Genomic DNA, 12182 nt, shown 5'->3' on the forward strand with positions numbered 1-12182 from the left:
TGTTTAATTTCAGATGAGTTTTGACCTCATTAGCATATTTGTTTGGTCATATTATATCTAAGCCCTTGTTGTATTTTTGTTGCTGTTTGAATGAATGTCCTAAACGCTGGATTATTAAATTATTTCTGTTGTTGAGTCATAATCTTAAACACAACAGTGATGTAGTCCAGTGAAGCACAATGTCATCTAATACAATAACAAGTTTTAGTATAAAACTGGAAGGTGTGTTGTGGGTACTGCAGCCCCCCCTGGTGGATGTTAGTGAATCTACACAGGTAAGCTGAAAAGTAATCAGAAAGGAATAGATTCATATTTTTTCATTTATTTAAATTTGTAATTTTTGAGTGTTAGCACCATCACCTCACAGGAAGAAGGTTGTGGGTTTGAATCCATCGGCTGTCTGGCTTCTTTCTGTTTTTATGTTCTCCCCGTGCACAGTCCAAAGACGTGCTCGTTAGGTGAACTACTGATCTGGAATCTGCAGTAGGCGTGAATGACTGTGTTATTCCTGCCATATACTGGTGACCTGTCCAGGATGCACCCACCTCTTGCCCAGTGAGAGCTGGGATAGGCTTCAGCACCCGAGCACCCCTGAACTGGGTAAATGGATGGGTGACTATCATTTTTATGATATTTCTATTTAAATAAATAGATATGTGTATAAACAACAGGTTTTATGAGCCTCTGTGATCACAATGTGATCTCCACATTTGCAGACAGATGTGCAGCTCCTCAAAGAATGAGCTTTGAATGAACCTGACTTTCATGTTGTTCTGTAATCATCATCATGCACTCATAGCCAGTCTGTGTTTAACATGCAGACTAACAAAGACTGCAGCTGTCAGGCGCCACACACACTTTTTTATTAAAATAAAAGTCACATTTAAACATATTTTATGTTTCAAATGTTGGATCTTTTCCCCATAAATTCTGAATTTTGTGTTTTCTCTTCAGGCAAAAAATAAATAAATAAAGTTTTGATTTGGGCTGGTTTTCTAATTTCTTTCCCCCTCTCTCTGTTATTTCCGGTTTTTATTTGGTCACAGTCATGTTGTTATTGTAAATTGTTATGTTACTGTTGTAAATAAAGATTTGAAGGTAAAAAAAAAATGGCAGGTTTGATAACGATGATAAACGTCTTCTGCAGTGGCTTAGACAATACTGTAGTTTCAGGTCTGACCGCCAGAGGGCAGAATACTGCCAGGAATCTGACAGAGGGTCAAAACTTCCTATGCGGACTTTCAAAATAAAACCAGTAGCGTAAACAGATGCCACGAGAGAAGTTTTACTAAAAGTAGAAACATGGCAGGAACAAATGACTGTTTTTCCTTTAACCTGAACCCCAAAGTAAAATCTGCCTGAAAAGAAACTCTGATTTCCTAAAACATTAAAATAACGTGTAAATCTCTCTGGGTTGTCTGGAAGTTTCTTCTTCACATCACTATGATACACTTGTTTTCCATCATCAGACAGGATGATATAAGGATATGCTGTATCAGGATCCAAAGTCACATCCACTGCATACTGCTGGACCTTCTTCAGCTCTGTAGCCTCAGCTTCTGTAGCTTCTTCTTCCTGAGTTTCCCGAGTGTCTCCTCCAGCTGAGCCACAGCTCTCACCACAGTCCCCTCATATGATGGTGGGATGGACGCTGATGGCGCACTCCGACGGAGAAAGATTTTTATTTAAAATTCACTTTAAATTTCATTTTTAAAAAGAAAGAAACAAGTGTACTCTTTACAAAAATCGGCGTGATTGGCAGATTTTCAACTTTCTGATGGTTCTTGAACAATGGTCCCAGAAAAACAAATCTGAACCTAAAAATATGACATTTTTAAAATCAGGTTATTCAGAATGTCTCATTTCAGAATTGTCCAAAAATAAACCTTTTGCATCAAGAAACTAAGCTTTGCTTTTATTTTGAAATAGCTACAGAAACAGTGTAAGAGTAGGAAGTGATGCACAAACAGTAGTTTTTTTAGAATGATCAATATTGACATAAAATACAAATTGAGTACTCATGTAATTGATAACATTTACAATGTAAAGCAATAACATTAAATAAAGTGAAAAAGTAACAATGAAACATTCAGGAGAGGTACATGTCAGATATTTCAAAGTAAATCTTTAAAGACATTAAAATGACCTTGAGTTTTGATGGCTTACAGATTTGTTAAACCTTTCAAAGTTCCCAGGTAGGTTTTCAGTTCAGCCTTGAATTGAGGATCTGATTTGAGGTTTTTTTAATCTATCTATCCATCTATCTACATCTGTTGGAGTAGTGTTCAGGTAGCTGCTCTGCTCTGTGTTGGTACAAGGCATTGAAGATGAAAACAGTAGGTGTATTATATTCCTAAATTTAGTTACAGCGCTTTCAGAAAGACATCTACTGTGATGAAATCTACTCCCCACTGCTGTGGAATCCATTATTGTAAATTTAAATGTTATTAGGAAATGATGAGACAAGAGAGGGTTTTCAGGAAACACTGTTACAGTTTTTCTCAGTTGCTGTGGTGCATTTCTTACAACAGAATTGATCTCTGCACCACTACTAAGGCTCTTCTCAAAACAATTAGTGCAAACTGCAAAACATGGTGGATAACTTGCAAAAGTGAGTCACTTCATCAAAAAGAAAAGTCAGTTGTTCAAAATAAGTAGTCAATGCTTCAAAAGCAAGTCCCTTAATCAAAACAGATAATATATTCATCAAAAGCAAGTACTTATATCAATCAAAGTGTCAGGGCTGTCACAATTACAAGTCATAACACCAGCACCTTTGGTCACAAAATCAAATGGTTTGAACATGTTCTCATTGTGACGGATTTCTTTGTAGGTGCTTCCCAATGACATGTCAAGTCTGGACAGCATGCATGGCATGTTGAAAACCATAAATTGTAAAGGAAAATCAAGACACTTCATATGCACTCTTGATAATATTCAACTGAAACTGTTCACAGCATTGTACAACTGGGGAAATACAGTAAATCAAACATTTTACAGCAAACATAAACTCACTTAGACAGTAAACCTTACTGCAGTAGTTATGAAACAAAAAAAAAACTGGAAAAACAGACACTGCTGCATATCAATCATTGATATCTAGACGCTCCCGTCTGTCTGCCCACATATTTGCATCAACATCACAGCGAATGTCAGCTCTATCGATGCATCAGGGAAAGTATCTTCTGGAGTGTCGAATCCACCCTCTGCAGGACTCTGCTGTGATGTCATCACAAGCTGCATCCATAGCTGCTAGCAGGGTCATTTGGGTATGTGGATGCCTGTCATATACCTTCCACCTCCAGGAAGAGAAAAACTCCTCAACTGGATTTAGGAATGGAGTGTAAGGAGGAAGAAACTCCATAAGCATCCTGTCGTGTGCTGCAAACCACTGCCTGACTACAGCAGAGTCCCCTCTTCCACAAGGCTGACGTTCCATGTTCTGCAGTTTTGTAGATTCAGTATGCACCTCATGCCAATCCTGTCTGTTGGTTTACATTATATATATACTTGTAGAGTAGGGGATACTGTAACGCGATTCACCTGTGACTGGGTAGAAGAGGCTTTTCATTGGTTGCAAGTAAGAGTAACACACACCAATTTTCATTAGTGTGAGATAAGGTTCACCTGAGAAAAGTAATTTATGGAGATTTTCATGGAAACTCCTTAAAAATAGGGTTTTCAAAATGGGTGTACAAATTGTTTGACAAGATGTTCAACAATTTTGAGTGCACTGACACAAGCAATGAAATGAAGACTATTAGTTGTAAGGACAATGACTATTCAGCCGGTACAAGTATAAATAATTGTGACATTCATGATAAAAGCAAGGAGATAGTGATGAATAGCAAGTCAAAAGTGACCATTCTTTAGATATTTGTATTTACTCAACTGCGTCATGTCCAAAGGCATTTGCCTTTGGACGAAATGAACATGAAACCGCCACAAGGTTGTGCCAAAACGACTACATGTTGTGGAGGTTGAACTAACTATTGTGCAAAGTTTAATTCTGTTGTGAGAAATGCACCAAAGCAACTGAGAAAAACTGTAAATGTTCAGTTTCTATGCCATATGTTAAGATGAGATCTCGAGTGTGATTAAAGTGGTGGGTGGGTTCTTTTACATTTTGAGAGAAGCCAATTGAGTCTAATAGCCAGTGTTGGGACTAACGCATTATTAAGTAACGCGCTACAGCAACTACGTTATTATTGTTGTAGCGAGCACGGTAACTAGTTATTATGCCAAAATCAGGAACGCGTTAATCATTACTGGGATTTAGATAGGCTCGTTATTTGTTACTTCGTGTGGTGGTTATTGCGGAGCTTCCACAGATTCAGTAACAATAGCAAGTGGTGGAGGCCAGCAGGTGGATGAGGGAAAGGGGAGGCAGGAGGAGGAGGAGAGACCCGAAGCTGCTGCCGGTCCGAGTGTCAGGTGAACTGAACTTCAGGTAAGAAGTTATGACCTGCAGTCTATCTGAGTCAGATATAAACCAAGTTTAGGTGGAGTTTATTTTCGTTGTGCTGACTTTTTACAGTCAGTTACATTAACGCGTACTGCGTACTAGCTAGCATGACGGAGTTTCTATACAGCTGGGTGAGTGCTATGATGTTACTGATGTTGAACTTTATTTTGTTCATAAGGTTAATTGTTAGAGTTGCCAACCATACCGTAAAAAACGGAATCGTTCCGTATTCAGAGAAAATATTACGTGTTTCGTAATATTTTCGTTTTGTATTGAGGTGAAAAGGAACACAGTTTGTCCCGGACTTCAGCTAGCATGAAAAAGACACAAAGCTGGAGTTATTCTGCGTCTTTACGCTGCACGGGCTGCCTCTTCTTCTCTCATTCTCTCCCCCTCCCTCTCCTGTTTCTACTTCAATCATGAAACTGATCAATGATCAGCTGATCGGCTTTTCTCTCTTGTTTGTTTATCGCCCACTTCGAGCCAGAAAGAAGAAACCAGTGGATGTAGCTAAACAACAGCAGCATGTTTAAGCTTGATCAGCTGTTGTTAGAATTTATTTAATATTACTTTCTAGTACAGCTGATGTTTGCTGGAGACACAGCTGTAAAGCTGCTGGTCATGATATCAGTTTGGATATGTGGTGAGAGGGAAACATGAGGATGAAACCAGGAGATGTTCTTACTGAATCATGAGAGCTGAACCGGTGATGGAGAAACAGGTTTACCTTTTAGGTGACATGAATAAGTTGAAGGGAAGTTATGAACTGTTTCTGAGAGACAAATAACACCAGGATCCTTTTTTTTTGTAGCTGACAGCTGGTAACTGTGCAGGGACGGGTCTAGCAAAGTTTTGCCAACGGGGCAGGTATGGCATTAACAGGGAAAGGGGGGCACAAAGAAATACTTTTCTTTCTTATTCTCATTTAAAATGTCTAGCTTTTAAAAAGTAATTATCTGAATCTTACAACAAATGATTGATAGATTGATACACATATACCATCAAAACAGTGTACATCACTGTCACAACAGCGTTTGTTTGCATTCAAAGGCTTTATGATTTTTCCTATAATGGTGGGCCGGTCTCTAGTCAAAATGCCCGGGCCGATTTTTTGTCCCAGTCCAGCCCTGTATGCAGCTCATCTGCAGTCTGGTGTTACCTACATCTTCCTATTCAGAAGGCAGAATTTCTGAGCTCTGAGTACAATCGAAAGCACCACGACTGCAGTTTTCGTGTTGGATGTAAAAAGCGCACATGATGCTGTGACGTAGGCTAGAATCATGGCGGTGGTCAACGACGGTCCAGGCGTGGGATTTCTCTCGTGGAAATATGCACATTATCTTTTCCTTTCTATTGGTAGGTGGCGCAGTGGCAAGTAAGCAAGCTAGAAGACTGGCAGTCTTGCTGGGTATCCAGTTACAGAAGCAACACATTACCAAGAGAATTCTGAGTAAAAGCAAAGCTACTTTCCCTAGTAACTAGTTACTTTGAAAGTAACGAGTAACTTGAAGTAACTGGGTTACTTTTGATAGCAGTAACTAGTAATGTAACTAAGTTACTATTTTAAAGTAACTTACCCAACACTGCTAATAACAGATTAAATGCCATGTTGAGGCTGTCATTTTTAGCATCTACATGGATGTTAAAATCACCCACAATAATTGTTTTATCTGAGCTGAGAACTAAATCAGATAAAAGGTCTGAGAAATCAGACAGAAAGTCTGTGTAAGGCCCAGGTGGACGATAGAATTATCACAAATATGGCTGGTTTTTGAGTTGTCCAGCTAGCTTGGACAAGGCTAAGCATCAGGCTTTCAAATGAATAAAAACTCTGTCTTGGTCTTTAGTTGAGTAAAAAGGTGGTGTGGAAAATTGCTGCCCCACCACCCCCTTGGCCTGTGCTTCAAGGATTCTAATAGGTAGTATGACTCTGGTGTGTTAATTAATTTAAACTCCGCTGTGTCCATGTCAAGGTTGCCTCATTCTGTCATGTACTTAACATAATCATTCTGCTGCAACCAGGTTTCTGTAAGGCAGAGTAAATCGATTTGTTGATCAATTATTGATTCATGTACTAACAGAGACTTGGAGGAGAGAGACCTAATATTTAATAATCCACATTTCACTGTTTTACTCTTTGGTGCAGATGATGATACTGTATTGTTCTTTCTTTGTAATTTTTTATGTTTATGTCATTTTGTGCTGTTTTTTTAGTTAGTTTTTTGTCTGTTTAGGAGCTGACACCATCACTAAGGGGATGGGGTTTTGGGGGTATAACAGGAGGAGGAAGCTGCAGAGAGATGTGTTAGACTGCAACTCTGCTTCCTGGTTCCAACTCTGGATAGTCACGTTTTGGGGGGTTTATTAAATTTGGCCAGATTTCTGGAAATGAGAGCTGTTCCATACAAAGTGGGATGGATTCTCTCTCTCCTAAGAAGACCAGTTTTCCTCCAGAACAAAAGAAAACGGAGTCCAAAACAAAGAACCAGAAGTACAGGGGGTCGACTGTGTGGAAGGTGGCAACACCGAAATTGTTCTGGAGGCTGTCTGCATGGAGAGCGGCAGCACTGAATCAGTTTTGGAGGCCGTCCGCGTAAAAAGCGGCAGTGCTGACTCAGTGCAGGGGGCCGACTGTGTGGAAGTCAGGAGCACTGAAACATTTCTGGAAGCAGACCACGTGGGAAACGTTGTGACAACGAGACAGTTCTGGAGGCCATCAGCGTGGGAAGCAGTGGTGATGAATGAGTTTAGGAGGCTGCCCTGGTGGCCTGGAAGGTAGCTGGTGATGGCATGCCTTGGTAGATGATTGGTGCTGGGTTGCTTTGGCACATGCAGAATGTGCAGATGATGCAGGATGTGGATGTACTGGCCATGCAGGACGTGGATGTGTAGGATGTGGACTGAGCAGGACGTGCAGGTCGAGATGGCTCGCTAACCTCTGGCTTGGGCTGAGCAGGACCAGGTCAAGCAGATCCAGATGGCTCAGGCTGAGCAGGACCAAATGAGGCAGGACCAGACGGTGCGGCGACCTCTGGTGGAGATGGAGCTGGACCAGACAGCGTGATGACCTATGGTGGAGATGTGTTTGGGCCAGACGATGGCATAAAAGATGCAGGTGGCTGAGCTGGTGGTTGAGCTGGTGGCTGTGTGGAAGCAGCAGTCACCTGGACAGACTCTTCTGAGCCCCCAACAGGGAAAGACAAAGCCTGGACGGACTCTCCTGAACCCCCAGTTGACACAAGGAACTGCTGGATGGGCTCTCCTGAGCCTCCAGCGGAAACTGGAGCAGAGCCAGCCGGTGTGGAAACCTCTGGTGGAGCAGAACCAGATGATGCGGACACCTCTGGTAGCGACAAAGCTAGCTGGAGCTGCTCAGGGCACACAGCCAGCTCAGGATGCAGTGGCTGGGGCTGTGCAGTGCACAGAGTGTGCTTAGGACACTTTTCAGGCACAGACAGCAAAATGGAGTCAGTAGCTGGCTCGATAAGCTCGTCTGAGGTTCCAACTAAGACAGGAGACTGAAATGGCTCAGCTAAGCACCCAGCAGAGGCTGCTGCATATGGCTGAGATGGCTCAGCTGAGTTCCCAGCAGAGACAGGTGGCTGGGATGACTCTCCTGAGCTCCCAGCGGAGACAGATGATGGGTGAACAGGCTGCATTGGTTTCAAAACCTCAGGTGGTCCAGAGGCAGCTGAGGTCACAGGCCCAGCTGCTGGGTAGGCCTCGGGAAGAGTTTTAGTCTCAGAGCGGAAATGTTTAGCATTGTCAAAAACAGTCTTGGCACACACAGATGCTAGAGTCTTTGAAGTTATCGCACAAAACTCAGAGTCTGCCCTGGAATTACTAGTTGGGTGGGACATAACACAATCCAGGGCTGAAACAGAACTCCCATAATCCAAGGTAAACTCAACAACAGAACAATTATCCCTACCAGACTCAGGAACGGAGAAGACAGTTTGCGTATTGTCCATAATAACAGTCCTTTCAGAAAGTGTATCCGTCTCCAAATGAACAGATCGAGTTGCACAAACAGAAACAACATCATTCAAAGTCTTAGAATAAGTCAGCTGAGGAACACAAAATGTAGCTTCAGAGGCCTGGGAAACACACAGTTTAATTTTGTTGGGGGTCAGTCTGGATTCACAAACTGAGAGCTTAGAGTCCTTAAGTTTTGCCTCAATGTCTGTAACAGAACAAGGTAGAGCAGTTATTGTTAATCCATGCTTGGAAGGAGCACAAGGCAAACAGTCTTTAAAGTCCATGGAATTGGAATAGATGGCCTCAGAATGAATAGACTTTTTCTTTCCCAGCTCGGACGGAGCACAAAAAAGGTCTTTTCTACTCACCACGACTGGTTGCTCAAAGGAAGTACTGGGTTCCAGCCGTGGTGATGTGCGCCGGTGGCGTGGACGCCGCTTTCTCCTGGAAGAAGGAGCAGAGATAACAGAGGAGGTCGGTGATGATGGGGTACTGGTGACCTGCTCTTTATCCTCTGACCACATTGCAGCCGGGAAGGAGGCAGGCGAATGCGGGTCAGATCGGGATGTGGAGGGGAAGAGACTCCGCGGCAAGGAAACAATCGCCCCCTGCTGCAGTGACATGGAAGAGTTCACCTGCTGCGACAGTGTGGAGACATCCTTTTGCTGGGACGTGGTTGAGGGTGGTTGGGCCAGCTCCGTGCCTTGGAGTGCCTCTTTTGCTTGGGCCAGATTATGGGCAAACTCTGAAGCTATGGGTAGCTGGCGCAGGTGAGGGTTATCCAGAAAAATTGCCTCAATGGCATTAATTCCAATAGATAAAGTCCGTTTATCCGAGGCGTGGGAAATGCGCTGCCACAGCCTTAGGAGGCGAAAGACATCTCTCGCTCTTTCAGATTCTGCTGTGTCCATGTCGTGGTTGCGTTGTTCTGTCATGTACGTAACATAATCATCCTGCTGCAACCAAGTTTCTGTAAGGCAGAGTAAAGTGATTTGTTGATCAATTATTAATTCATATACTAACAGAGACTTGGAATAGAGAGACCTAATGTTTTATCATCCACATTTCACTGTTTTAGTCTTTGGTGCTGTTGAGGATACTGTATTGTTCTTTCGTTGTTATTTTTTATGTTTATGTCATTTTTTGCTGTTTTTTAGTTTGTTTTTTGTCTGTTTGGGAGCTGACACAGTCACTAAGGGGATGGGGTTTTGGGAGGCAATGGGAGGAGAGAAGCTGCAGAGATTTGTGTAAGACTCTTTCAATGGCAGGCAACTGACTATGGTTACTGTTGTCGCCAGCTTCACATGTCTCTGAACAGAATCACCAATAACCAGAGTTTGATTGTCGGCAGTGTCACAGACTGGGGAAAAATGGTTAGACACATAAACAGGTTGGTGGTGTACCAGGGGCTTCAGTTTAAGACTATGCTTCCTCCTCACTGTCACCCAGCTATCCTGTTTCCCAGGCTGCTCTGGACAGTCTGCTGTGGGACAGCTAGCAGTCTATGCTACCTTCTGCTGCACTGGCTACAGGGCCCCGGCTAGCTCCAGGTTTTTCAAGGGTCCAAAGACGAGTCTCCATTTTAGTGATCCTGGCCTCCAGAGCTGCAAATAGGCTACATGTATTACAAGTATCATTATTTCTAAAGGAAGAGGTCATGCTGCTAGCTGCTGCTATGAGCTAAGCTAAGTTAGCGAATCCCTAAAGCCGCAGTGAGTGAATACTGTGAATATAACTAGTAGATGAATCAACGTGCTTCGTATGAAGTTCGTGAAGATTACACTATGAAATTAGAAGTTATCTATAAGTTTTTAATTAACCAACTAGGAATACACTAGGCAGCCAAGAAGCACACAGGAAAACACACACCTACTGGGACAAACTGACAAATGGCATAGGAAAACACAGGGCTCAAATACACAGAGGGATAACGAGGGAATGAGACACAGGAGGGGAACACAGCTGAAAGCAATCACATAAGTAAAGTAAGTAAAAGTTTATTTATATAGCACTTTTCACAGACAGATGTCACAAAGTGCTTCACAAGAGAGAAAACAAAAACAAAATATAGTCATAAATACGTCATAAAAACCTTGGTCTACATACACGGGACAGGGAGGAAGCAAAACTGAACGCACTAAACACTAGACAAGGGACTATCAAAGTAAAACAGGAAACATGAGACACAGACTAAGACACGGACTTAACATTGAGACCAGGAGACATGACTGACTAGGGAGACAAGGGAACATAGTCTGGACACAGGAGATACATGAACATAGAGACAAGGGTGACTACGCTTGAAACATGGAATATGACAGGGAAGGCATAGAAACAAACCTAAATCCTAGAAACTACAGAAAATAACTAAGAAACAAGAAATACAAAGACTATGACATGAATCAAACGAAATCAAAGAATATTCAAAAAGCAGAAAACACAAGCCCTGGGTCCCAAGACCCAGTACTGTGACAGGAACAGGAAGTGATACTCACCAAGTGACCACAGTGAGACTGTTTCACACAGCAGCTCAATGTTTCTACAGTGGATCTGTGGCTACATGAGCAGATTTCTATGGAACCAATGCGACTGTGATGAGTCAGCATGAAGTGAGCAGAGTAAACTGAAGATTTATGTAGAAACAGAAAATGCACTCAACACTGTTGCTGAGAGAAACCTGATGGACTCCGGTGAGTCTTCTTTTAGAGACTAACAGGTCTTGACTGCAGCTCTGCTGCTGCTCTCACACACTTTCACGTCTGGAAAACGACCTTGAACTTCTCGTCTTTCAGGTGTTGCTCCGCCTCTTCCTGAAGCTGTTTTTCTGGTTTTACTGCCTCTCCCTTTACATGAATCAGCAGGTTTATACTCTGTGACTGTCCAGCAGGTGGGAGCAGTGAAGAGTGGTGTGTGGGTAAAGTTCACACAGTAATGAAGGCCTCAGGTGATTACCAATTTTTCCACAGCAGACTGAGAGCTTCTGGTGGACTATGAAGTGGTAAAAGTACAGACATTCAGTACTTAAGTGGAAGTACACATGCTACTGTTAGAAACTACTCCAGTAAAAGTGCTAATTCAACTTCCTTACTCAAGTAAAAGTGAAAAAGTACCAGCTCTGAAATGTAAGAAAGTATATATTTTTATATAAAGCTAACTGAACCATATGCTATATCAATGTATATTATAAATTACATTCTAATATTCCCTGCTTGAATCAGGCAAGTAGAACATGAGCAGAGAAAGAAAAGAAAAGGAAAACAAAAAAGTACCTCTATTTTCTGTTGCCTCAATTGTAGAGGGTGACTTTGCCTCTAAAGAAGAAATGGGTATAGAAGAGGTTAAAGTGGATTCAACAGGTGGATGAACCCTAAATTTGGTTGTAATGGACCAGTATGGGGAAAAGAATCATAACATAATCATTTCTATTGAGTGCTCCAGTAGATTTCTTCGTGTACAGGCTGTGATCAGTAATTTATTTTACTGGAGAACATTTTAAGAACATGTCAACAATCACCTAGCAATATTTTTACCTTCATATGGTGTGAAATCATTGGAGTCTTTTTTACACGATTAAAAGGCTTATCTAGACATAGATGTTCTACCTGTAGTGTTGTAATACCTGTACATGGATTGTTAGTTACACAAATCCTAGAAAAATTGCCAAATGTTTTAGCGTAAATCTGGAATCCTTTTTCTTGTTTAAGCTGTATTTGTTGTACCATCCCTCCTTGTGACAGAT

At 42.0% G+C, this 12182-nt stretch overlaps 1 protein-coding gene across 1 annotated transcript; it reads right to left on the bottom strand.

The window, feature by feature from the left end:
* Nucleotides 1-2639: 2639 nt before the first annotated feature.
* LOC146514846 (uncharacterized) lies at nucleotides 2640-11215 on the bottom strand. Its single transcript, XM_085168897.1, has 2 exons — nucleotides 10939-11215; nucleotides 2640-9413 (listed from the first exon to the last, which is right to left on the bottom strand). The coding sequence occupies exon 2, from the start codon at nucleotides 9376-9378 to the stop codon at nucleotides 7534-7536; it is 1845 nt and encodes a 614-aa protein (XP_085025023.1). The 5' UTR covers nucleotides 9379-9413; nucleotides 10939-11215; the 3' UTR covers nucleotides 2640-7533.
* Nucleotides 11216-12182: the final 967 nt, after the last annotated feature.

Source organism: Neolamprologus multifasciatus, chromosome 7 (assembly GCF_963576455.1).
Source record: "Neolamprologus multifasciatus chromosome 7, fNeoMul1.2, whole genome shotgun sequence".
Lineage (NCBI taxonomy): Eukaryota > Metazoa > Chordata > Actinopteri > Cichliformes > Cichlidae > Neolamprologus > Neolamprologus multifasciatus.